The sequence below is a fragment of the Salmo trutta genome, chromosome 13, assembly GCF_901001165.1.
Source record: "Salmo trutta chromosome 13, fSalTru1.1, whole genome shotgun sequence".
In the NCBI taxonomy this organism is placed as follows: domain Eukaryota; kingdom Metazoa; phylum Chordata; class Actinopteri; order Salmoniformes; family Salmonidae; genus Salmo; species Salmo trutta.
In genome coordinates this window covers 41,583,359-41,611,041 of record NC_042969.1, presented here as the reverse complement: position 1 = coordinate 41,611,041, position 27,683 = coordinate 41,583,359, and the positions used below count along the sequence as shown (strand labels likewise).

At 43.0% G+C, this 27,683-nt stretch overlaps 2 protein-coding genes across 2 annotated transcripts; one reads left to right on the top strand and one right to left on the bottom strand.

Moving 5' to 3' along the window:
• Positions 1 to 203: 203 nt before the first annotated feature.
• Positions 204 to 2,274, bottom strand: LOC115205789 (trypsin inhibitor ClTI-1). Its single transcript, XM_029772104.1, has 4 exons — positions 2,167 to 2,274; positions 1,866 to 1,906; positions 666 to 775; positions 204 to 589 (listed from the first exon to the last, which is right to left on the bottom strand). Exons 1-4 carry the CDS (start codon positions 2,210 to 2,212, stop codon positions 544 to 546), a joined length of 243 nt encoding a protein of 80 aa, XP_029627964.1. The 5' UTR covers positions 2,213 to 2,274; the 3' UTR covers positions 204 to 543.
• Positions 2,275 to 5,170: 2,896 nt separating this feature from the next.
• On the top strand, positions 5,171 to 26,508 carry LOC115205788 (uncharacterized). Its single transcript, XM_029772103.1, has 8 exons — positions 5,171 to 5,525; positions 14,420 to 14,552; positions 18,249 to 19,069; positions 19,702 to 20,195; positions 20,526 to 20,641; positions 22,710 to 22,840; positions 23,074 to 23,234; positions 26,291 to 26,508. Exons 1-8 carry the CDS (start codon positions 5,391 to 5,393, stop codon positions 26,385 to 26,387), a joined length of 2,088 nt encoding a protein of 695 aa, XP_029627963.1. The 5' UTR covers positions 5,171 to 5,390; the 3' UTR covers positions 26,388 to 26,508.
• Positions 26,509 to 27,683: the final 1,175 nt, after the last annotated feature.

The window sequence follows — 27,683 nt, the reverse complement described above, 5'->3', positions numbered from 1 at the left end:
AGTAGTAACCAGATTCAATCGGGTACGTTTTTATCCGGCCGTGCAAATACTGCCCTTTATCCCCAACAGGTTAAAAGGTTATTTTTCCATTCCCACTACCTTTTGTAGGAATCGTAACAACCAGACATCATGGGTCCAGCTGAACCAGTTTCTCCACATTCCAACTATTCATCCAGACCCTGACAACTGACAAGGAAACAATCTATTTTTCTAAAATAGTTTTAATTACAGATACAGGTAGACAAGTAAAATACACATGACTATTCCATTTAAAAGAATAACATTTTACCAAGTACACTACACAAGTCTTAAAGACCAGGTAGTGAAGGGTTGAGTCAACAGAACACTATGACAGACAGGAAAAAGGAAATGGGTGTTGAGGAACCAGTTCAAAGTATATTGAGGCACTTGACAGGTTGCTTACTGACTCCTCAGCGTTTAGACAGCAAAATTAAACAATGCCAGTGTTTTGACAAGGCAACAGGAAATGGTAATAGTGAGTGGCCTGGTGGGTCGCCGAGACAATGGACGGTCATGTCTGGTTCAGCACTCTCCTTTACTCCTGATGTGAACGTTACTCTTCTGCTCCCTGGGAACACAGAACATAATTAAGACATGCAGAGCAAGAGAGACAAGTCAGTTGAACGCTTTAGTTGGATACCTACATGTTTTCAAAGCACAGCATGCATTCGTTAGCATAGCTGATGCCGTCGCTTCCACACACTGGCTCGTAGTTGCGGGTGCACATGGGCATGTTGTACTGGGAACAGTCAGGCTGTTGGACAAACCAGGTTATATAATAAAGGACTTCGGTCTCAATAAATAGAGCAAGTTATTGGTAGTGTTCTGGTATGACACCATTAGGAAGACAGATTACAGGGAACAAACCATATGTTTCCCAGCCCTTCCACTGGCAGTGCACCCGGGGTGCTTTCATTAGTTAGATTCTATTGCAAAACATTTCACAATGGAAACCTTGAACTCTAGAAAGCAAACAGATCAAATGAGGCAAAAACAGGGACAATATACAATAAATTCTCATTTGCTGAAAAACATTGAGTACACCGTTTGTTGCAAAATGTTTTGTAATCAGACTCTTAAGCCTCACTCCCCCCACCATCTGAGATATCTACTGAAGCCCTGATCCTCCACCCATTCTGCCAGTCACATTCTGTTAAAGGTCCCCAAAGCAAACACATCCCTGGGTCACTCTTTTCAGTTCACTGCAGCTAGCGACTTGAACAAGCACTCAAACTGGACAGTTCCTAATCTCAAACACAGTCATGGACACTCTTACTGACAGTTGTGGCTGCTTTGTGTGATCACTACGTTCTTGACCTTTGTGCTGTTGACTTTGCCCCATGTTTGTGCTGCCTTCATGTTGTGTTAGGTCTCTTTATGTAGTGTTGAGAAGTGTATTTTGTCCTATATTTATATTGTATTTGTTTGTTTAAGCCCAGGCCCCGACCCAGCAGAAGGCCATCATTGTAAATAAGAATTTGTTCTTAACTGACTAGCTAAATAAAATGAATACACCAGACTGTCATGTCAACCAATTGTTAATTAGGAAGTGACTAAACATAATCAAATCCAATCTTATTGGTCACATACACGTGTTTAGCAGATGTTATTGTGGATGTAGCGAAATGCTTGTGTTCCTAGCTCCAACAGTGCAGTACTAACAATTTACACCCAATACACACACAAATCTAACGTAACGGAATTAAGAATGTATAAATATATGGACGAGCAATGTCAGAGTGGCATAGACTAAGAAAATAAAATGTAACATTAACCGAGCACATAGGACAAAGTGTTTGAATGCGCAGTCTTTCCCTCCCCCATAAAACAAACAGGTCGCTTACCTCCGTGGTGCCGTCAGGGAGACGCGCTCCCCGTGCCAAAACTACAAGTAGAGATGGCAAGTGTCAGTCTCACTGTGATTTAACTGCACATCTCCAATCTAAACGGGAGACTGTGCATGTTCTCTCTAGTCATACATTTGTGCGATCGCCAACGAAGGCAGTCCGCCGGTAGTATCGATGGTTTGTCTAAATAAGTTAAGAAGTCTGCTCCTAGAAGTTAATGTACAGCTATTTGTTATTTAACACAACTATTTGACTGCCTCTTGAAACGAATGAAGTAAAAGTAGAGTTAAACACTCACCGGCAACACAGACAAGGGCGAGAGTCAGCCGTGTAAAGAACCACATTTTTCCCGTTGTGAAGGTGTGTAGATAATGACGCTGTCCGCCACCGGAGCGGTATTTATACCGTGTAGTCTCCACCTCCACCCCGTCACTCGTTATCACAAAGTCATAAACCCCGGCTATTTCTAAAATTATCTTCTTTAAAATGGGCCTAACCCTTCTAACCTTACATTGTAATGAATTTTTACGAAATAGTAAACGTTTTTTTAATGATACGTTTTAACAATGCATCGTAAAAATAACCGCCAAAGACGTCACACGCGTTTTCCAAAACCACCATGCAGTGTACTCCTTACAAAGTGAAACTTTACTGCATCCTTACAGGATCTGTCCAGTACTGAAATTAATTTCCGTTTAAACGGCTCACTGTAACTTAAATCATTTATGGCTGTTCAAATTGTCTTTTTTTTTTTTTACACAATACTGTTTTCCCATCCAGAGAATAAATGCTCGACAGTCTATAATGTATTGAAGTGTTTGAATTATGTTGGCCATGTGTTCTGTATTGTAAGTGTTTGTATTATGTTAGCCATGTGTTCTGTATTCTAAGTGTTTGTATTATGTTAGCCATGTGTTCTGTATTCTAAGTGTTTGTATTATGTTAGCCATGTGTTCTGTATTCTAAGTGTTTGTATTATGTTAGTCATGTGTTCTGTATTCTAAGTGTTTGTATTGTGTTGTAGTGAAATGCTTACTAATAAGCTCTGTCAGAGATATCACACCACACACTTTATTTATTTATGTGTATATTTTATTTAACCTTTATTTAACGAGGCAAGTCAGTTAAGAACAAATTCGTATTTACATTGACGGCCTAGGAAAAGGGAAAAGGCCTCCTGCGGGGGCGGGGCTGGGATTTTTCACCTTGTTGGCTTGGAGATTTGAACTAGCAACATTTTGGCTACTGGCCCAACACTCTAACCGCTAGGCTGTGTGTGTGTGTGTGTGTGTGTGTGTGTGTGTGTGTGTGTGTGTGTGTGTGTGTGTGTGTGTGTGTGTGTGTGTGTGTGTGTGTGTGTGTGTGTGTGTGTGTGTGTGTGTGTGTGTGTGTGTGTGTGTGTGTGTGTGTGTGTGTGTGTGTGTGTGTGTGTGTGTGTCTTAGGTTTCTCTTGTCGTGATGTGTGTGTCTGTCTTAGGTTTCTCTTGTCGTGATGTGTGTTTGGTCCTATATTTTTATTTAATTTATTAAAATGTTTAATCCCAGCCCCCGTCCCCGCAGAAGGCCTTTTGCCTTTTTGGTAGGCCGTCATTGTAAATAAGAATTTGTTCTTAACTGACTTGCCTAGTTAAATAAAGTTTAAATAAAGGTTAAATAAAATATACAAACAAATAACAAAAAAGTGTGTGTGGTGTGATATCTCTGAAAGAGCTTATAAGTAAGCATTTCACTACAAGGTCTACACCTGTTGTATTCAACGCATGTGATAAATACAAAGTTTATTGATCGCGTACGCAGATCTGCAAATGTTATCGTAGGTGCAGCGAAATGCTTGTGTTTCTAACTCCAACAATTAGTCTAGCTCCACATCATCCAAAAAGTAAAACATTTATTACGAAATACCAGAACGAGCAATGTCAGAGTCTGGAATGTCAAGAGTCTGGAATAATTTTAGCAAAAATGTTTTACCTTATTTACATAAGTATTCAGACCCTTTGCTATGAGACTCGAAATTGAGCTCAGGTGCATCCTGTTTCCATTGACCATCCTTGAGATGTTTCTACAACTTGATTGGAGTCCACCTGTGGTAAATTCAATTGATTGGACATGATTTGGTAAGGCGCACACCGGTCTATATAAGGTCCCACAGTTGACAGTGCATGTCAGAGCAAAAACCAAGCTTTGAGGTCGAAGGAATTGTCCGTAGAGCTCCCAGACATGATTGTGTCGAGGCACAGATCTGAGGAAGGGTACCAAAACATTTATGCATCATTGAAGGTTCCAAAGAATACATTAGCCTCCATCAATCTTAAATGGAAGAAGTTTGAAATCACCAAGATTCTTCCTAGAGCTGGCAACCCGGCCAAACTGAGCAATCGGAGGAAAAGGGTCTCGGTCAGGAAGGTGAACAAGAACCCAATGGTCACACTGACAGAGTTCCTCTGTGGACATGGGAGAACCTTCCAGAAGGACAGCCATCTCTGCAGCACTCCACCAATCAGGCCTTTATGGTAGAGTGGCCAGATGGAAGCCACTCCTCAGTAAAAGGCACATGACAGCCCGCTTGGAGTTTGCCAAAAGGCACCTAAAGGCTCTCAGACCATGAGAAACAAGATTCTCTAGTCTGATGAAACCAAGATTGAACTCTTTGGCCTGAATGCCAAGCATCATGTCTGGAGGAAACCTGGCACCATACCTACGGTGTTGGCAGCATCATGCTCCCAGGGACTGGGAGACTAGTCAGGATCGAGGGAAGGATGATCGGAGCAAAGTAGAGAGATCTTTGATGCAAACCTGCTCCAGAGCGCTCAGGACCTCAAACTGGGGCGCAGGACAAGTCCTTGAGTGACCCAGCCAGAGCCCGGACTTGAACGCGATCTAACATCTCTGGAGAGACCTGAAAATAGCTGTGCAGTAACGCTCCCTATCCAACCTGACAGAGCTTGAGAGGATCTGCAGAGAATAATGGGAGAAACCCTCCAAATACAGGTGTGCCAAGCTTGTAGCGTCATACCCAAGAATACTTAAGGCTGTACTCACTGCCAAAGGTGCTTCAACAAAGTACTGGGTAAAGGGTCTCAATACTTATGTAAATGTTTTATTTTTAATAGCGGTCACATCAGATACTGACTGGTTTTCTGATCCATGCCCCTACATTTTTTATTTTATTTGTGACCAATAGATGCATATCTGTATTCCCAGTAATGTAAAATCCATAGATTAGAGCCTAATTTATTTATTTCAATTGACTGATTCCCTTATATGAACTGTAACTTATTAAAACCTTCTGAAATTGTTGCATGATGCTTATATTTTTGTTTTCGACAGTGTGCGCTCTGAATTTACCAATGACCCAGAGCACACTCTGACCCACTGGAGGCAATTATACGAACGCACCCATAATTCCGGCCACGCCCGCCATTAATAAACCTGAAAGAAGAATAAAATCAAGTGACAAGCTGTCAGGTTACATTCTCAAACAAAAAGCTTTGGTCCAGTGTGACAGCCTCAACAGTCACCATAATGCCGCTGCAGCCGAGTCCTGTGTGGCTTCCCACCGACCTCAATGTCTCCAAAAGATGTGTCATGTACAAACTGCTCGTCTTGGAGAACACCAGGGATACATTGGACAAACAACTACGGCATTTAACAGAAAAGGTAATTAGAATAACTACAGCTAGTTAAATAACTACATCGGTAGGCATTAACTAGCTAACTGGCTATGCTAACACTAGCTGGAAACGTGGGAATGCAGAGTTGGGGGTCCAGCTACCTAGTTTGCAAACGTCAACTAGATTGAGCAAAAATATACGGGTAAATTTCCCATTTTTGTCTGTGATTGAGCTTTCAATCATGAGTTACTCTTTGACTGATAACTAGCTAGCAAGGTAATGAATATGGTGGTTAGCTAGTGAACTTTTAGGCAGTTTTGGGGAGTAGTGAACTAGCTACGGTTGTGCGCATTACTGGACTATTTATTGCTCAAGCACATATCAGAGTCCATCATTATGTTCCTTCACTTATTCCCATACGATGTTCACAAGTAAACGACCCCGACAGATGAAAATGCACCATTTAGTCCTATTTAATTATCAACTAAATACTGTAATAAATAGACCAATGCGTGGTTGGCTACTACTGTCATTTATTCCAGATACAGATTTAGGTGAAGGTAGGCTAATTCGCTTGCCCCAAACGTTTTGACTTTATAGAGGAGTTAAACTTCTCACCCGACACTATCGCCACAACATTTGTACAATCAAAATAAACAATCTACATTTGTAGTTTTATTTTCTAATAATCTGTCGCTCAGTAAACATTAATAATAGCAAGCATGGGCTTGGATACAGACAGACATCATCAGCAATGGAATAATTATACTGACAAAGTACTTTTTAACTAGGTAAGTCAGTTAAGAACAAATCATTATTTACAATGATGGCCTACCCAGGCCAAACCTGGACGACCCTGGGCCAACCGCGACTCCCGATATATGTCCGGTTGTGATACAGCCCGGGATCGAACCCGGGTCTGTAGTGACAGCTCTAGCACTGTGATGCAGTGCCAAAGACCGCTGCGCCACTCAGGATCCCAAAGTCGGCCTCCTAAACAACGCCAAGTAGACAGAGAAAAACAACCATATGGCCCCATAAAAGTCTACAGGAAAAATAACTAGATTGACCAGCTCCGGATTCTGGTTCATACAGGATGTTTGGAGAAGGGGAGACTTGTACCCTGAGACAACACAAGTCACATGAGTGAAACAGAGCCACGGCGTGCCTGTCTGGTGAATGAGAGCGGCTTGTTCCAGTCCAATCGTTGCAACAGGCTCAATCGATAACCCGCTCGTTTCTTTACAGACAGACTAACTAGCCAATATTTGTTTGGAGCACGCTGCACTTCACACTGAGTGACAGAGAGAGGCGTGCAGGCAGTTGAAAATCACTTCTTTCAGATCACGGATAATTACAAAATATACTTGTTTTATAATCGTATTCTGAAAATTCTCCTTATCTGTTATGATAGTCTTTCTGTCAGAGTACCCGGCTCACCCCTACTAGCTACATGTACAAATCTAGTTAACTAGAGGTCTGGTCTCTAGTCTAAACAGTTCAATATGACTCATATTACCAGAGGTCTGGTCTCTAGCCTAAACGGTTCAGTATGACTCATATTACCAGAGGTCTGGTCTCTAGCCTAAACGGTTCAATATGACTCATTACCAGAGGTAATACTATATACATTTTATGGACACAGTCTATTTTACAATAGTTTTATTTAGTTTGTTTTTACTCCTATCCTTCCTCTACCCTCAACCTCTCCCATCTATTACTGATGTCCTCCCTCTACCCTCTCCCATCTATTACTGATGTCCTCCCTCTAGCCTCTCCCATCTATTACTGATGTCCTCCCTCTAGCCTCTCCCATCTATTACTGATGTCCTCCCTCTAGCCTCTCCCATCTATTACTGATGTCCTCCCTCTAGCCTCTCCCATCTATTACTGATGTCCTCCCTCTAGCCTCTCCCATCTATTACTGATGTCCTCCCTCTAGCCTCTCCCATCTATTACTGATGTCCTCCCTCTAGCCTCTCCCATCTATTACTGATGTCCTCCCTCTAGCCTCTCCCATCTATTACTGATGTCCTCCCTCTAGCCTCTCCCATCTATTACTGATGTCCTCCCTCTAGCCTCTCCCATCTATTACTGATGTCCATCCGGTTTGATTTCTATTTGCCACATCTTTCAAACTGTGCTCTTTCACAAAAGTTCTTAACCTATATAGGTTTTATGGACACAGTATGTTGTACATTAGTTATCTTGTTGTTATTAGTCCCAACCTTCAGCTCCATTCAACCCCTCCCATCTATCTCTTAACACCATCCATCGTCCCTTTGATGCGGTGAAGTTGTCCTGTCCCCTTTGCAGAAAAACACCCCCAAAGCATAATGTTTCCACCTCCATGTTTGACGGTGGGGGTGGTGTTCTTGGGGTCATAGGCAGCATTCCTCCTCCTCCAAACACGGTGAGTTGAGTTGATGCCAAAGAGCTCCATTTTGGTCTCATCTGACCACAACACTTTCACCCAGTTGTCCTCTGAATCATTCAGATGTTTATTGGCAAACTTCAGACGGGCATGTATATGTGCTTTCTTGAGCAGGGGACCTTGCGGGTGCTGCAGGATTTCAGTCCTTCACGGCGTAGTGTGTTACCAATTGTTTTCTTGGTGACTATGGTCCCAGCTGCCTTGAGATCATTGACAAGATCCTCCCGTGTAGTTCTGGGCTGATTCCTCACCGTTCTCATGATCATTGCAACTCCACGAGGTGAGATCTTGCATGGAGTCCCAGGCCAAGGGAGATTTACAGTTCTTTTGTGTCTCTTCCATTTGCAAATAATCGCACCAACTGTTGTCACCTTCTCACCAAGCTGCTTGGCGATGGTCTTGTAGCCCATTCCAGCCTTGTGTAGGTCTACAATCTTGTCTCTGACATCCTTGGAGAGCTCTTTGGTCTTGGCCATGGTGGAGAGTTTGGAATCTGATTGATTGCTTCTGTGGACAGGTGTCTTTTTATACAGGTAACAAACTGAGATTAGGAGCACTCCCTTTAAGAGTGTGCTCCTAATCTCAGCTTGTTACCTGTATAAAAGACACCTGGGAGCCAGAAATCTTTCTGATTTGACAGGGGGTCAAAAACGTATTTCTCTCATTAAAATGCAAATAAATTTTTGACCTGCTTTTTTCTGGATTTTTTTGTTATTCTTTCTCTCACTGTTCAAATAAACCTACCATTAAAATTATAGACTGATCATTTCTTTGTCAGTGGGCAAACGTACAAAATCAGCAGGGGATCAAATACTTTTTTCCCTCATTGTAGTTGGTTGTAATTTTGGGCAGAGCAGACATTTACATATGTTTTAGTTAGATGCATGTGTGACAACTCCACCAGTCCTATTTATGAAGCTTTTTTCAAAAAATTATATTTTTATCAATTAGTATATTTTAATTTAACCACAATATTTGTTGTATTATTTGTTCTGTCTTTTCTGGTGGATTGAATTGAATTGCAAAAAAATGCGATATTTGGGAGATTTCCTTTTCAAAAAACTGAAAGTGAGAGGTTGTAATCTGAATAAAGGGAGAAAGAACATTCTTGAACAGGGTGAGACATTCTTACTAATTTGCTAGAGAACCAGTAGGGATGCACCGATATCCAATATTTTCTTTGCCAAAATAATGTATACCGATAACTGATATTTACAATTTTTTTGTGGCCATTTAAGCATTCTAGTAAAGTTAAATAGTTAACACACACATGGACACAGTGGTCTAAGGCACTGCATCTCAGTGCAAGAGGTGTCAGTACAGTCCCTGGTTAGAATCCAGGCTGTATCACATCCGGCCATGATTGGGAGTCCCATAGGGTGGCGCACAATTGGCCCGGGTTTGGCCGGTGTAGGCCGTCATTGTAAATAAGAATTTGTTCTTAACTGACTTGCCTAGTTAAATAAAGGTTACACACACCCCACACTGACCAAAAAGTTATTTTGTTGGCATTTATGCATGTTCCCATTACCAGTAAAACATCATCAAAACCTATTTCTTCCCCTTCTTGCTGTGCTGTTTCATTGTTCAGTCATTTCATTCTCAACCAGGATTTCATCATACATGTCAAGCAGTGAAGTTTCAGCTCTGTCTGTCCGTGGCCTCTCTTCCTCGGTGCACACTGTCACTGTTGTCGTGTCTTTGGCTATGCCGGATTAAGTGATATGACATGCTAACTTATAAAGTTATTTCTCTCTAATTAATATTACCTGATTAAGCTAATCATGTAAATGTAATTAACTAGAAAGTCGGGGCACCACAGAAGAACGTTTATAGAGCCGTTATCTTCCGAATAAACTCTTAAAATACTTAGTAATATTTTACATTGATAGCCGTCAATATTAACCCTTATCTTATTTTCAGTCTCATAATGAAAGTTGTAAATTCTTGGTTATCTTCACGAACCCTGGCTAACAAGATGAATCAGCAATACAAAATTGGGTTTAATCATTTATTTACCAAATACCTAAACTAATCACACAGAATTACAAATACACAGAGTACAATGATGTCATACAGAATTCACCCCTGGTGAACGGAACCTGTATGAAAGCTGGTTACACAAAGGAAAGGGGGTTGGGCTTGAATGAAAGGGCGGGAAGACTTAGGAACAAAGAAACGGCAGCTATGCTATCGTAAATACATTATCTTATGCATTCTATATTACCGCCCATTTGGAAAAGGAAAATGCAATAAATATTTACTCTGAGCTGTGCTTCGGTAGATTGGTCGTAGATGCTGGCCGGGTTGGCCAACAGATCTTCCTGTAGTGGAAGAATGTCAATGGTGGTAAATTGGATACGTGGTGGTATCTTCGTCTGGTTGTTAGACTGGATCCGTCGTCCGTCCTTTCCTAGCCCACGTTAGCAGCGGCTAACTCAGCGGCTAGGAAGTATCACTTCTGTAGTGAATAAGCTCAAAGTTCATACCATAGCTCACGCCGAGGTTGGCTTAGTTCTCATGTCATGTGTCCTTCTAACGTAGAGGCTGCAGACCTCACGTACTGGAACATGTGAATGTCTTTTCGTCAAAGGCTTATATAGTGGAGAGGAGGGAAGGAGGTGTTTCATCGTTTATAACCCCTGTCTCTTCACAGGGTTGGCCACTGATCGAGCAGGGCACTTTCCCTATGAAAACCCAATTCTCTCATTTGGAAGCTAAAATTACATTTAATCTCCTAACAAACAATTTCAATATCAAACATTTCAATTGCATAACAATTCCATGTGACTCTGATAACTAGAGGGTGTATACTTTCTCAGGTACAGTTTATGTCGTCCTGTCATCAATCATAATGTCTCAGATAACAATGAACTGACATACATACTCATTACGTTATCAAGCATATTTCCAACTGGTTTTATTATCAAAATATGGTTCCATTCCCCATTTGTTTGATGTTCCCAGACTCTCTATATTTAACAGGACAGCAGTCCTTCAGTAGGGTCAGTAAGAGAGGGGAAGGGAGAAAGGTATTTATGGGGGGGGTCATAAACCTTACCCACAGGCCAACGTCATGACACTGTGCCCGTTTCCATCTGGTCCAGCTGTGTCTATAACATTTCACGTAAACCCTATTTCTTGTCTGCATCGAAGTAGCGGTCGTTGTACCTAGCATCGAGCATGGTGGCGACACAGTGAAGAGGCTCAGAGAGAATGCTGATGAGCTTATTTCTCGAGTCAGTTGTTCAAATGGAGCTAGGAGTGTGTTCATGTTTCAAACATGTTCTCAAATGCCAATGAAATGGCAGCAGCAGTATGAGAACCAGCAGATTCTTGACCATGCAATACGGCTTTCCTCAGTACGAAATCCTTGTCGACCCACTGTGCTGTCAGACTCGTGAAAGCCAACATCATCCACGACAGAGAATGGTGGATTGTCAAGGGCAATGAATTCTATTACCTTGACGTTAATGGATTTCGCCTTTTGAGTTGTCTCACTGAAATTTTGTTACTCTTTCAAATGACAGCTCGATATGTTGACGGCTCGATCCATCACATCAGACATTGTGGGCTAGTTCAGGAATGCTGTGTTGAATGTATAGAGCAACATTTTTCGTGGCGTCATCAAGCTATATTATATAGGTACGCATGTCAATTTTGACATCGGCATCATGCCGACGTTGGCATTTCTAGCTAATTTCGTCCGATTCCGATATGCTCACCGATATATCGTGCATCCCTAGATTTTAAGTATAACTTTTGTATGACTGATGCCTTTAGTGAGAGGTCTAATGCTTTAAAATGTCATCATTTCTGCTCTCCAAATTCAAATTGATTATATAAATAACCAAGTTTAATTTTTATCTACTTGCCGTTCCAAAAAAAATGTAATATTTTGTAATAATAAATAATTTAAAAAGGTTTGATAGGTGTAGGCAAGACCATGATACAATAGGTAAACTGTGATATGACTAAAGAGTTAATCAGGGTGATTTCTAAACTAATATATTTTCCTTCCGATGGTAGTAAGATCTTATCTATTTTTGTTAACTTTCTATTAAAATGTATTGGAGTGAGAATTTCTTTCTTTCGGGATATGTATACAAAGTATATCCACATCACCGTCAGACCATTTTATTTGTAAACCACACGGTAATGTAAAAGTTGTACTTTTCTTTAGTGATCCACCTATCATAATTTGGTTGTAATCCAGAGAGGTTAGAAAATATATCTAGATCCTCCATGAGGCTGTGGATGAATCCTAATTGTGGATTTAAAATAACATGAATCATCATCTTACAATGACATGTTTTGTTTTTAAGCCCTGGATTCCTAATCCCTTGATATTATTGTTGGTTCTGATTTTTAACAGCTAACATTTCAATGGCCGTAATAAATTGATATGCCGATAGTGGACAACCTTGTTTTACTCCTCATCAAATCAAATTTATTTATATAGCCCTTCGTATATCAGCTGAAATCTCAAAGTGCTGTACAGAAACCCAGCCTAAAACCCCAAACAGCAAGCAATGCATGTGAAAGACATGTGAAAGACAGTTTAAAACTTTCTGAGAAGTAGCCATTATTTACGCCTAGGGTTACTATACATGAGTTTTAACCCATTTAATAAGAGATTCTCCTAAATTGAAATGTTCCAGACATTTGTATATCAACTCCAGTCGTACTTTTTCAAAAGTCTTTTCAAAGTCAGCTATGAATAGCAGGCCTGGTTTCCCAGATTTTTCATAGTGTTCTATTGTTTCCAGTACTTGCCTTTTGTCTCCAATGTATCATCCATGTAAAAAAAAGAACTTTTCTGATTAGAATGAATAATGTCTGACAATACTTTTTTTAAATTCTATCTGCTATACATTTTGCCTTGAATTTTTGCTTCACAACACTGAAGTGTAAGGGGCCTTCCATTGTTTAAATGGACTGGATCTTTATATTTCCTACTTGGATCCTGTTTCAGTAATAATGATATCGGACCTTCTTGTTGAGTGTCTAATAATCAACCATTTTATATAGGAGTGGTTAAAACATGCTAGTAACAGTCCTCTGAGTATATCAGAAAAGGTTTGGTATATCCTCCAGCCCTGGAGTTTTCCCAGAATTAAAGGCTTTAATTGCGTCAAGAAGTTCATGCTCTGTAATTTCACCTTCACATGAGTCTTTCTGTACAGATGTTCATTTTACATTATTAATAGAAAAAAAAATCCTTACAATTAGCTTCAGTTAGAGGAGATGGAGGATTTATCATTTTAGAATGTCAGTGTACTGTACAGTTGAAGTCGGAAGTTTATATACACCTTAGCCAAATACATTTAAACTCAGTTTTTCACAATTCCTGATATTTAATCCTAATAAAAATCCCTGTCTTAGGTCAGTTAGGATCACCACTTTGTTTTAAGAATGTGAAATGTCAGAATAATAGTAGAGAGACATCAGTCAGGAAGTTAAAGCTTGGTCGCAAATGGGTCTTCCAAATGGACAATGGACCCCAAGCATACTTCCAAAGTTGTGACAAAATGGCGTAAGGACAACAAGGTCAAGGTATTAGAGTGGCCATCACAAAGCCCTGTCTTCAAGCCTATAGAAAATTTGTAGGCAAAATTGAAAAAGCGTGTGCGGGCAAGGAGGCCTACAAACCTGACTCAGTTACACCAGTTATGTCAGGAGGAAATGGGCCAAAATTCACCCAACTTATTGTGGGAAGCTTGTGCAAGGCTACCCGGCACGTTTGACCCAAGTTAAATAATTTAAAGGCAATGCTACTAAACACTAATTGAGTATGTAAACTTCTGACCCACTGGGAATGTGATGAAAGAACTAAAAGCTGAAATAAATCCTTCTCTCTACTATTATTCCGTATATTTCTAAGTGGCATATTTACAGTTTTGACTTAAATCGGCTTGACAATCTTTGGCAAGACATGAAAATGGCTGTCTAGCATTGATCAACAGCAAGAGCTTGAAGAATTAAAAAAATAATAATGTGCAAATATTGTACAATCCAGGTGTGCAAAGCTCTTAGAGACTTACCCACAAAGACTCACAGCTGTAATCGCTGTGAAAGCATTCACACTCGGGTGGGAATGCTTATGTAAATGAGATTTATGTAACATGTTTTCATTATGGGGTATGGTGTGAATTGTTTTTAAACCATTTTTGAATTCAGGCTGTAACACAACAAAATGTGGAATAAGTCAAGGGGTATGAATACTTTCTGAAGGAACTGTAGGTATTCACTGTATCACAATTTTCACAAAGTCATTTAGATGCAGTGATCTACTTTTTTCAAAGTAACTAGTTTTGTGTAAATATATTTTTCTTAAAGTAGATTTAGTGTAGCTTAGCTTCTTCCAGTGTTTAGTCATGTCTAGCTTGGTAAACTATATTTTCAGACTTATTTACCTAACTCTGACTTTGTTGGGTAACTTGTCCATATAAGCTATATTTTGTAATAAAAGATCTCAAGACTGACACGTTTCTGAATTCCTACAGGCCAACGTGGATGTCCAACGCTTCCTGAGCGCGCCTCATCCTATCAATGTGTTGGACAACCTCGTCAGGTCTTTGGATGCTAAATGTTATGCCATTGAGAAACTTTCAACTGCACTCAAAAACCTGACGACCGGTAAGTTCCATTGAGTGATTGTTATGCCAGTTGTATCTGTCATCATCATGACTAGAACACAAAGAATATTGAAACCACTTGTGTAGCTATAAAATTCTATCATGGCCCAATCCCAAATGGACCCGAGACCCTTATGGATTTGTGAGAGGATTTGATTGGTTTAAGTAACATGGTGATATTTCCACTTAGCCACGAGAGACGTTGTACAAATGAACATAGTTTTGACGCATGCAGTACTGGCTCTCCGGCAGCATGTCTACAGTCTGTCTGGAGTCGCTAGGGGAGGAGCAGACGGGCCATAAACACAAGGAAATCAAAATGACAGTAGCAGCTGTACAGATAACTGATCCAAGGGCTTTGACTTCTCAAACACGGCAGAAAGCTAACACAATATGATGTCCCGTCACCACATTAATTCAGCCACTTGCTTAGATAGCAAGTTAAACTAGAGATTGTGATAACATGTTATTTTGCGGGTTTCATTTTGTGCTTCAGTTGCACTTCTAAACTCAGAGAAATTCACGAACGGCGTTCTATCAGCAGACAGCATTCTGACTGATGTGGAGCTATTGTTCTCCATCATTCTATCAGCAGACAGCACTCTGATGTGGAGCTACTGTTCTCCATCATTCTATTAGCAGACAGCACTCTGATGTGGAGCTACTGTTCTCCATTCTATCAGCAGACAGCGCTTTGATGTGGAGCTACTGTTCTCCATCATTCTATCAGCAGACAGCTAGCTCTCTGACTGATGTGGAGCTACTGTTCTCCATCATTCTATCAGCAGACAGCACTCTGACAGATGTGTAGCTACTGTTTTCAGGTGGTTTTGCAAAACATTAGGACATGTAGCTGGCTACATTCTTTCTATGATAGGCCTAAACATTAGGAAAATGATTGCCATGCATCTTTTTGCAAAACAATACGTTGCTTTTTCATTATATGCTCATTTACCTGTGTGGCTGCCATCCAAATTGCATTGCATTTCTGTTGTCATCTGATGAAAATGTAAGCTTTTTTTTCTGCCGAATGTGTTGAAATGTATTTTCGGTGAAGGACAACTCTAGTTGAACGTCTCTATTGAAGCAAAAAAACACTGACTTTCAATATAAAACATGACCTCTGTCAATTCACGGCTGGACTCACCTGCTCCCGCTTTCTCCTGCTTACAAACAAACTGTCTCAACTGTGCTTGGGAACTAAATAAGCTTCATAATAATGTGACAGGTGAGATACGAATGCAATCTGCTTTATATCCTAACGCATTGCACAAGTTGACTGCAGGTATTTACTTAACAAAATAGCTACAAATATTAAAATGCATTGGAAAAAGTTTAAACGTTTGTTTTGATGGTATTGAAATACCATCCTGTGGCAATTTCCAAATACACCGGTAGACGGTGTACTGCCCAAGAGTAATTGCACACTAGGATCTTCTCTAATCTCCACAAGTGTGAGGGGTCTAAGGTCACCAACCTTTTCTGAGTCCAGATCACTTTGAGTTCCAAAGAAAGCAGAGATCTACCACTCAGATGTGTTGTTTTTTTTATACAGGACTTTGCAACATTAACCATTTAGAAACAGATCTAGAACCATAAGGTTAGTGTAGTAGGCCAAATGCATTATGACTGCATATGTAACCGATGTGAAATGGCTAGTTAGTTAGCGGTGGTGCGCGCTAATAGTGTTTCAATCGGTGACGTCACTCGCTCTGAGACCTTGAAGTAGTTGTTCCCCTTGCTCTGCAAGGGCCCCGGCTTTTGTGGAGCGATGGGTAACGATGCTTCAAGGGTGGCTGTGTGCACAGGGTCCCTGGTTCGAGCCCAGGTAGGGGCGAGGAGAGGGACGGAAGCTAAACTGTTACACATATTGTCTGTGAATTGCCCTGCCAGTGTTGTTCTTCTCATACCATTTTTATTCAGACCCCTTGACTTTTTCACATTTTGTTACGTTACAGCCTTTCAAAAATGGATACAAATATTTTTTCCCTGAATCTACACACAATACCTCATAATGACAAAGAAAACAGGTTTTTATAATTTATTTGCCAATGCCTTTACATAAGTATTCAGACCCTTTTCTATGAGACTTGAAATTGAGCTTAGGTGCACCTCCTGTTTCCATTGATCATCCTTGATGTTTCTACAACTTGAATGAAGTCCACTTGTTGTGAATTCAATTGATTGTCTGGAAGAAACCTGGCACCATCCCTACGGTGAAGCATGGTGGTGGCAGCATCATGCTGTGAGGATATTTTTCAGAGGCAGGGACTGGGAGACTAGTCAGAATCGAGGGAAAGATGAACAGAGCAAAGTACAGAGAGATCCTTGATGAAAACCTGCTCCAGAGCGCTCGGGACCTCAGACTGGGGCAAAGGTTCACCTTCCAACAGGACAACAACCCTAAACACACAGCCAAGACAACAAAGTCTCTGAATGTCCTTGAGTGGCCCAGCCAGAGCCCGGACTTGAACCTGATCTAACATCTCTGGAGAGAAAATAGCTGTGCAGCAACGTTCCCCATCCAATCTGACAGAGCTTGAGAGGATCTGCAGAGAAGAATGGGAGAAACAACCCAAATGTAGGTTGCCAAGCTTGTAGTGTCAGACCCAAGACTCGAGGCTGTAGTCGCTGCCAAAAGGTGCTTCACCAAAGTACTGAATAAAGAGTCTGAATACTTATGTAAATATGATATTGTGTGTAGATTAAGGGGGGAAAGCAATTTAATCAATTTTAGAATAAGGCTGTAACTTAACAAAATGTGGAAAAAGTCAAGGGGTCTGAATACTTTCTGAATGCACTATATGATCAGTGTTAATAGATAATTTGTTGTATTACTGGTAAGGCCCAGCTGAGTTACTGGACTGATGGGCTGCGTCTGATGCTCAGTCTGAGGGAGGGAGTAGCGGTGAGGCTGCCTCTCACCTGACTCACCGTCCTTCCTTGATGGAGAAACTCAACTTGCACTGCATTGTTTCTGCCTCATGCACCAATTGATGTTCCTCCTATGACCAGAGACAGTGAAATATTCCTCGTCATTAAAAAAGACAAGCCTCTAATAAAAACAGCCAATCATATGGGAACACGTTGCTATACTCATTCATTACAGCTGTAGTGCTGGTTGTAGCGTGAGTGGAAGTAGGGAGAAAAGCACATTTTATGGCTTATAAAAGTGTTGAACAAAGTGTTGAAAGTGCTAAATAATAACTTATAAAAACAACTTTGCTGTATTCGTTGAGTCACAGTATCAGCTTTGCTGTGCGCTCGAGGTATCTTTTTACAGCCTATGGCTGGAGGAAACTGCAGACATGGTGATCCGAGCTATCTGATTGGCCACAGGTAAGCCTATAGGTGTACTTGATTTGCTCTCTGGGCCTGCCGGGTAGGCGGAGTTCTACCTCAACACTTTGCCTTCCCGTCCACTGGTCTAAAGCAAGGATCCCCCAACTCTGTTCTGCCCGCCCCCCCCCACACACTGGGTGAATGTCTTAGTTTTCCCCCTAGCACTACACAGCTGATTTTTAAAATAATCAAAGCTTGCTATGTTCTTGTTTTTAATCTGCTGTGTAGTGCTAAGGCAACAACTCAAATGGGCACCCAGGGGGGAACCCTGGTCCAACGGAACATTTTGGGATAGTCTGTATTTCTTAGGGATGTTTTCTACCCCCCCACCCTCCCCCTGCCATTGGTTCCACAGATCCACAATTCAGTGTCCCAGCTTCCACCAGACAGCTGAACAGCCTGTTGCAGCCAGCGCTATCCAGAGACCGAGGCATCATGACATCGTCAGACGTGCTGAAGTTTGGTCCCATGCTGCAGAACGTCCTCATGGCCGGCTCCATCACCAAGGCAGTACAGATGATGGGAGCCTTGCTGTCCCTACAGCAACTCAAACGCTTCTGCTCCTCTTCCTCCTCTCAAGATGAGGACTTCCAGAAGGATCAGGTCTTTATATGCAGCATCTCCTCCAGCGAAGTGGCAAAGCTCCCAATCCCCAGCTCCTCAACCAGCGTAGCCAGTCTGAACCCGACCAAAGACAATGGGATCTTTATCTCCATGGAGAAGACACTGCAGCAGCCAAATACAACGACAGTTACAACCACTCAAATCACACAAACACCTGGAGCAACAGATCTAGGCCTACCTACTCCAGGTAAACTCCTCTCAGTGTTCAGTAACCCAGCCAACCAGATGACAGCCCTGGCTCCTCCCCCTCTAGATCCAGGAAGTGACACCAGAGTGCAGCACCAGAAGCAAACTTCCTCTCAGCTCATGCAATTCCTGCGAACCAACTGCAGGAACGAGCCATTCATGGAGTTGGCTGCTTTCTTCCAGCACACGAACTACTACCAGTACACCTCCTCTGATTCCACTGCCCCGGCAACGACCTCTGACCCCCTCACGGAAACCAATCATGCACAGGAAACTAAGAATGTTCTAGAAACTAAGAACCACAACGTCAGCGTCCTGAAGAATGAGCTGTTCTCAGAGCTGCCGGATAAGCAGCTGAACCAATATGTATGTATTATGTTGAGTGTAATGTAAAGTCTCTATTTTATATACAGCACTACTGTGTGTCTAAAACCATTTTCACCTCAGGACGTTCAAGTTAATCATGTCCTCTCTTACCCTACCCTACCTTCTCCCATCCTACCCTCTCTTACCTTATCCTCTCCTATCTCCTCTCTTACCTTACCTACCCTACCTTCTCCTACCTATCCTACCCTCTCTTACCCTACCCTCTCTTACCTTATCCTCTCCTATCTCCTCTCTTACCTATCCTACCCTCTCTTCCTACCCTCTCTTACCTATCCTACCCTCTCTCACCTACCCTACCTTCTCCTACCTATCCTACCCCGTCTTACCCTATCTTCTCCATCCCTACCATTTCCTAACCTACCCTCTCTTACCCTACCATCTCTTCTCCTATCCTACCATCTCCTCTCCTACCCTACAATCTCATACCCTACCATTTCCTACCCTTGTCTTATCTTACCCTGTCCCACCCTACCCTACAATCTCCCATCCTACCCTTTTCTTACCCTACCATATCCTACCCTACCCTACCATATCCTGTCCTACCCCACCATCTTCTACCCTACAATCTCCTCTCTTACCCTCTCCTATCCTACCCTCTCCTCCCCTCCCAGGCCCCGGTGTTCACAGTAAAGCGTGTGGAGTCTGGAGGCTCTCTGATCTTCAGCTGTATCATTGCCACCAAGACAGAGCTCTGGGATATAGGAGACGTCTTTACTGAGGCGACAAGGAGCGGTCCTTCCTCTGACGTCATCACCACCTCAGAGAACAAGATGTCTGCGGCTAGTCTCCAGTGTCAGAGTGTCGAGATCTCTAATACGACCCTCCACCCCACAGCTCCATCCGTCCACAGCCTACAGATCAAAGAGGGACATGTGACGGGGGAGGTTCAGGAAGATATCAACAATATCAGTTTGACTTCAGAACTCCAGACATTCCAGAACTGTTGTTCCTTTGTAACCCCAGGCAACCAGTGTCTGAGCATTCCGGAGTTTCAGATCCGTAAGTTTGAGGAGATGGCAGTGGTGGTGAGTCACGTGGTGCATCCTGGGAACTTCTACATCCAACAGGCCGATGCCACCCTCCAGCTGGAGGACCTCAACACTGAGTGAGTAATATTGAGTGTCCAAGATGGTACCCTATTCCCTATATAGTGCACTACTTTTCACCGGGGCCCATATGGTGCCACATTGAGCTAACATTTGTACTCCGTAGTATCCTTCTCCTCAAAGTGCGCTCTTATTCACTCCCTCTGAAGAAGCATTGGATTGGTGTAAGAAATATAGTAGACACACACTCAGGGTGTGTCCTAAATGAACCCTATTCCTGATGTAGTGCACTACTTTTTAAGCAGAGCGCCAGTCTAAAACAGGACTTTACCCAAGTCCTTTACATTTAGTCATTTTCTCAACCCTGTCGTTGGCTGGTTGTCTTGCAGTAGTTTAGCAGAGCTGAAGTGTATTCCCGACATCGGGACCTACGTCATGGCCTGGTTCCCCCAACAGGAGAGGTGGTGTCGAGCACAGGTGGCTAAGATATGTGGCATGAGTGGAGGTAAGATATATGTTTCATGATGAGTGGAGGTTAGAGTGTTGGGCCAGTAACCAAAAGGTTGCTAGTTCGAATCCCCGAGCCGACAAGGTGAAAAATCTGATGTGCCCTTGAACAAGGCGATTAACTCTAATTGCTTCTGGAAATCGCTCTGGAAAAGAGCATCTGCTAATTGACGTTAAATATGTCTTCTAAATGTTAATAACCCCTAGGACGCTGCAGAATGTTAATAATCCCTAGGACGCTGCAGAATGTTAATAATCCCTAGGACGCTGCAGAATGTTAATAATCCCTAGGACGCTGCAGAATGTTAATAATCCCTAGGACGCTGCAGAATGTTAATAATCCCTAGGACGCTGCAGAACGTTAATAATCCCTAGGACGCTGCAGAACGTTAGTAATCCCTAGGACGCTGCAGAACGTTAGTAATCCCTAGGACGCTGCAGAACGTTAGTAATCCCTAGGACGCTGCAGAACGTTAGTAATCCCTAGGACGCTGCAGAATGTTAGTAATCCCTAGGACGCTGCAGAAAGTTAGTAATCCCTAGGACGCTGCAGAATGTTAGTAATCCCTAGGACGCTGCAGAATGTTAGTAATCCCTAGGACGCTGCAGAATGTTAGTAATCCCTAGGACGCTGCAGAATGTTAGTAATCCCTAGGACGCTGCAGAATGTTAGTAATCCCTAGGACGCTGCAGAATGTTAGTAATCCTAGGACGCTGCAGAATGTTAGTAATCCCTAGGACGCTGCAGAATGTTAGTAATCCCTAGGACGCTGCAGAATGTTAGTAATCCCTAGGACGCTGCAGAATGTTAGTAATCCCTAGGACGCTGCAGAATGTTAGTAATCCCTAGGACGCTGCAGAATGTTAGTAATCCCTAGGACGCTGCAGAATGTTAGTAATCCCTAGGACGCTGCAGAATGTTAGTAATCCCTAGGACGCTGCAGAACGTTAGTAATCCCTAGGACGCTGCAGAACATTAATAATCCCTACAGAACGTTAATAATCCCTAGGACGCTGCAGAATGTTAATGATGCTGCAGAACGTTAGTAATCCCTAGGACGCTGCAGAACGTTAGTAATCCCTAGGACGCTGCAGAACATTAGTAATCCCTAGGACGCTGCAGAACGTTAGTAATCCCTAGGACGCTGCAGAACATTAATAATCCCTACAGAACGTTAATAATCCCTAGGACACTGCAGAATGTTAATGACGCTGCAGAACGTTAATAATCCCTAGGACGCTGCAGAACGTTAATAACCCCTAGGACGCTACCAAATGGGATCATGATACCAGAACCTCTACTAATCCAACAGGAATCTGTTTAGCTCTGAGATCTGACACTAGAGGTTGGGAAGATACTTTTGATTATGTGGACTAGTCCAACATCTCATTGCAAAATCATGTTAGTTAATGTGGAGTTGGTCCCCCCCCCTTTGCTGCTATAACAGCCTCCACTATTCTGGGAAGGCCCTTTAGTTCCAGTGAAGGGAAATCTTAACGCTACAGAATACAATGACATTCTAGATGATTCTGTGCTTCCAACTTTGTGGCAACAGTTTGGGGAAGGCCCTTTCCTGTTTCAGCATGCCAATGTCCCCGTGCACAAAGCCAGGTCCATACAGAAATGGTTTGTTGAGATCGGTGTGAAATAACTTGACTGGCCTGCACAGAGCCCTGACCTCAACCTAATCAAACACCTTTGGGATGAACTTGAACACCGACTGCGAGCCAGGCCTAATCGCCCCCAAGATCACTGTCCAACCTCACTAATGCTCTTGTAGCTGATGGGAGCAAGTCCCCGCAGCAATGTTCCAACATCTAGTGGAAAGCCTTCCCAGAAGAGTGGAGGCTGTTATAGCAGCGACGGGGGGGACCAACTCCATATTAATGCCCATGATTTTGTAATGAGATGTTGGACGATCAGGTGTCCACATACTTTTGGTTATGTAGTGTGTTTCTCCTCGCTCTGTCATACAACAAGGCTGGTTCTGCCAGCTCTGAGAACAATGAGGGCAACTTGTGCGTGCGTGTATATATGTGTGTGTGTGTGTGTGTGTGTGTGTCAGACATCAATGAGGTGGAGGTGAGGAGGCTGGACTACGGAGACACTTCCTGTCTGTCTCTATGTAACATCAAGGAACTCAGTGCTGAGATGACATCACTTCCTCTACAGGCCATACAGGTCTCCCTGGCTAATGTGAGTGGTCCACCGTGGTTGTTGTCATGGTTCTACTGTGGCCAATACTTAACCACAACACAATTTATCCCTATAAATATATAACCTCACCTGACTGGATAAATACAGGTTAAATAAATGAGTTATTTATTTGAGAGGTTCATATATTTAGGGCAGGTCATATCTTTTTATTTGTCTCCTGTATTATATGACCTGTCAAATAAACCTAATTAAAGTTACTGCTCTCATCCCAGGTGCGCCCAGTGGATGTGTGTGGCTGGACCCAACAGGCAGTATATTGGTTCAGAGACATGGTGGACAACAGGACGCTGTACTCACGGCTCTACCCTCAGGGAGAGGGAGACAACATCATGGTGGAACTCTTCATGGAGAAGGGAAAACTGGGGACCATGAGGTATGAGGTTATTATAACTGGGGGCCGTGAGGTTATTATAACTGGGAGCCGTGAGGTATGAGTTTATTATAACTGGGGGCCGTGAGGTATGAAGTTATTGTAACTGGGGGCTGTGAGGTTATTGTAAAAGTCAACCTGAGCACCAGAATGCACTATACAACTTGATTGGAGTCCACCTGTGGTAAATTTAAATTGATTGGACATGATTTGGAAAGGCACACACCTGTCTATATAAGGTCCCACAGTTGACAGTGCATGGCAGAGCAAAAACCAAGCCATGTGGTCAAAGGAATTGTCCGTAGAGCTCCCAGACAGGATTGTGTATAGGCACAGATCTTTAGAAGGGTACCAAAACATTTCTGCAGCATTGAAGGTCCCCAAGAACACAGTGGCCTCCATCATTCTTAAATGGAAGAAGTTTGGAACCACCAAGACTCTTCCTAGAGCTGGACGCCCAAACTGAGCAATCGGGGGAGAAGGGCCTTGGTCAGGGAAGTGACCAAAAACCCGATGGTCACTCTGATTGAGCTCAAGAGTTCCTCTGTGGAGTTGAGAGAACCTTCCAGAAGGACAACCATCACTGCAGCATTCCATCAATCAGGCTTTTATGGTAGAATGGCCAGACGGAAGCCACTCGTCAGTAAAAGGTACATGACAGCCCGCTTGGAGTTTGCCAAAAGGTACCTAAGGGACTCTCAGACCATGAGAAACAAGATTCTCTGGTCTGATGAAACCAAGATTGAACTCTTTGGTGTGAATGCCAAGAGTCACATCTGGAGGAAACCTGGCACCATCCCTATGGTGAAGCATGGTGGTGGCAGCATCATGCTGTGGGGATGTTTTTCAGAGGCAGGGACTGGGAGACTAGTCAGGATCGGGAGCAAGTATAGAGATCCTTGATGAAAACCTGCTCCAGAGTGCTCATGACATCAGACTGGGGCGAAGGTTCAAGACAACACAGGAGCGGCTTTGGGACATGCCTCTGAATGTCCAGCCAGAACCTGGACTTGAACCCCATCGAACATCTCTGGAGAGACCTGAAAATAGCTGTGCAGCGATGCTCCCCATCCAACCTGACAGAGCTTGAGAGGATATGTAGAGAAGAATGGGAGAAACTCCCCAAATACAGGTGTGCCAAGCTTTTAGCGTCATACCCAAGAAGACTCGAGGCTGTAGTTGCTGCCAAAGGTGCTTCAACAAAGTACTGAGTAAATGTGATATTTCAGATTGTTTTATATACATTTGCCAACATTTCTAAAAACATGTTTTTGCTTTGTTATTATGGGGTATTGTGTGTAGATTGATGAGGGGAAAAAACGATTTAATCAATTTTAGAATAAGGCTAACTTTAAATGTGGAAAAAGTCAAGGGGTCTGAATACTTTCTGAATGCACTGTATATACACTGCTCAAAAAAATAAAGGGAACACTTAAACAACACAATGTAACTCCAAGTCAATCACACTTCTGTGAAATCAAACTGTCCACTTAGGAAGCAACACTGATTGACAATAAATTTCACATGCTGTTGTGCAAATGGAATAGACAACAGGTAGAAATTATAGGCAATTAGCAAGACACCCCCAATAAAGGAGTGGTTCTGCAGGTGGGGACCACAGACCACTTCTCAGTTCCTATGCTTCCTGGCTGATGTTTTGGTCACTTTTGAATGCTGGCGGTGCTTTCACTCTAGTGGTAGCATGAGACGGAGTCTACAACCCACACAAGTGGCTCAGGTAGTGCAGCTCATCCAGGATGGCACATCAATGCGAGCTGTGGCAAGAAGGTTTGCTGTGTCTGTCAGCGTAGTGTCCAGAGCATGGAGGCGCTACCAGGAGACAGGCCAGTACATCAGGAAACGTGGAGGAGGTCGTAGGAGGGCAACAACCCAGCAGCAGGACCGCTACCTCCGCCTTTGTGCAAGGAGGAGCAGGAGGAGCACTGCCAGAGCCCTGCAAAATGACCTCCAGCAGGCCACAAATGTGCATGTGTCTGCTCAAACGGTCAGAAACAGATTCCATGAGGGTGGTATGAGGGCCCGACGTCCACAGGTGTGGGTTGTGCTTACAGCTCAACACCGTGCAGGACGTTTGGCATTTGCCAGAGAACACCAAGATCGGCAAATTCGCCACTGGCGCCTTGTGCTCTTCACAGATGAAAGCAAGTTCACACTGAGCACGTGACAGAGTCTGGAGACGCCGTGGAGAACGTTCTGCTGCCTGCAACATCCTCCAGCATGACCGGTTTGGCAGTGGGTCAGTCATGGTGTGGGGTGGCATTTCTTTGGGGGGGCCGCACAGCCCTCCATGTGCTCGCCAGAGGTAGCCTGACTGCCATTAGGTACCGAGATGAGATCCTCAGACCCCTTGTGAGACCATATGCTGGTGCGGTTGGCCCTGGGTTCCTCCTAATGCAAGACAATGCTAGACCTCATGTGGCTGGAGTGTGTCAGCAGTTCCTGCAAGAGGAAGGCATTGATGCTATGGACTGGCCCGCCCGTTCCCCAGACCTGAATCCAATTGAGCACATCTGGGACATCATGTCTCGCTCCATCCACCAACGCCACGTTGCACCACAGACTGTCCAGGAGTTGGTGGATGCTTTAGTCCAGGTCTGGGAGGAGATCCCTCAGGAGACCATCCGCCACCTCATCAGGAGCATGCCCAGGTGTGGTAGGGAGGTCATACAGGCACGTGGAGGCCACACACACTACTGAGCCTCATTTTGACTTGTTTTAAGGACATTACATCAAAGTTGGATCAGCCTGTAGTGTGGTTTTCCACTTTAATTTTGAGTGTGACTCCAAATCCAGACCTCCATGGGTTGATAAATTGGATTTCCATTGATTATTTTTGTGTGATTTTGTTGTTAGCACATTCAACTATGTAAAGAAAAAAGTATTTAATAAGATTATTTCTTTCATTCAGATCTAGGATGTGTTGTTTAAGTGTTCCCTTTATTTTTTTGAGCAGAATATTTATCTCACATGGAAAATAAGCTGGAATGTTTAAGCACTCAGTGCAGTGGCTCTGTAATGAAATGTTTTGTCCCTTTCAGGAGAGGAGCCTCTCTGTCTCTGAGACTGGCTCAGAATGGACATGCTAAACATGACAAGCTGAGGAACCTGGGAATCAAGAGAAGTAGGTGCTGGTGATCATTCTGTTTTTCCACTAGAGGGCAGCAGCTTATATACAATAGTCTTGAAGCCCAACTCTCATTGTGGTTCTCTCTCACTCTCTCTGCCTGTGTCTCTCTCTCTCTGCCTGTGTCTCTCTCTCTCTCTGCCTGTGTCTCTCTCTCTGCCTGTGTCTCTCTCTCTCTGCCTGTGTCTCTCTCTCTCTGCCTGTGTCTCTCTCTCTCTGCCTGTGTCTCTCTCTCTCTGCCTGTGTCTCACTCTCTCTGCCTGTGTCTCTCTCTCTCAATTCAATTCGCTTTATTGGCATGACGTAACAATGTACATATTGCCAAAGCTTACTTTGGATATTTACAATATAAAAATGAGAATCAAAAATTGTCAACGGGACAACAGTAACAACAATAACCAACGGTCAATATAACCATACATTCAACAATAACAATAATCATACAGTTGAGGACATGTGCAGGTTTATTGGTCTGTCAGACACTGTCCCTCATCTTATGGCAGGCAGCAATGTAGTGCGCTGCCAACCCACAGCTCTCTGCGTCCTCCCCCAACAGGATGGGTAGCCTATCCTCATCAGAGAGGTCTTTGAAACCTTGAATAAGGGTTTCAAATTTGGGGAAATGACACTCTAATTGTTTTATATTTTTGACATTTTGTCAGGAAATGCAGTTCCGTCTCAGGTTCTGCTCTTGTGCAGTGGTTGCACAGCCTTTCCTCTACAGGGAGCCAGGTTTTCCTGTGTCTACCCTTCTCAATGGCAAGGCTGTGCTCACTGAGCCTGTACTTTGTCAAGGTTTTTCTAAGGTTTTGATCAGTAACCATGGTGAAATATTTAGCCATAGTGTACTGTCGATTTAGGGCCAGATAGCACTGCATTTTGCTTTGTGCTTGTGTTTCCCAATAAGCAATGTAGTTTTGTTTTGACTGTGTTGTAATTTGGTTTATTCTGATTGATTGGATGTTCTGGTCCTGAGGCTTCAGTGTGTTAGTAGAACAGGTTTGTGAACTCAGCCCCAGGACCAGCTGGATGAGGGGACTCTTTTCTTTGCTCAGCTCTTGGCATTGCAGGGCTTGGTAATGATATGAGAGGGGGTCACTGTATTTTAGATGTTTCCAAAACTTAATTGCTCTTTTTTGAGTTTTTATTATTAGTGGATATTGGCCTAATTCTGCCCTGCATGCATTGTTTGTAGTTTTCCTCTGGACACATAGGAGAATCTTACAGAACTCTGCATGTAGGGTTTCAATGGGGTGTTTGTCCCATTTGATGAAATCTTGTTTTGCAAGTGGACCCCACACCTCGCT

Bases quoted from the DNA above. Each gene is read 5' to 3' on its own strand.
- LOC115205789 (XM_029772104.1), bottom strand. From the start codon at position 2,212: ATGTGGTTCTTTACACGGCTGACTCTCGCCCTTGTCTGTGTTGCCG. The intron at 1,907-2,166 runs GTGAGTGTTTAA...CTCTACTTGTAG, and splicing joins CGCCCTTGTCTGTGTTGCCG to TTTTGGCACGGGGAGCGCGT. The intron at 590-665 runs GTAGGTATCCAA...CTGTGTTCCCAG, and splicing joins ATGCTGTGCTTTGAAAACAT to GGAGCAGAAGAGTAACGTTC.
- LOC115205788 (XM_029772103.1), top strand. From the start codon at position 5,391: ATGCCGCTGCAGCCGAGTCCTGTGTGGCTTCCCACCGACCTCAATGTC. The intron at 20,196-20,525 runs GTGAGTAATATT...GTTGTCTTGCAG, and splicing joins CTGGAGGACCTCAACACTGA to TAGTTTAGCAGAGCTGAAGT. The intron at 23,235-26,290 runs GTATGAGGTTAT...TGTCCCTTTCAG, and splicing joins GGAAAACTGGGGACCATGAG to GAGAGGAGCCTCTCTGTCTC.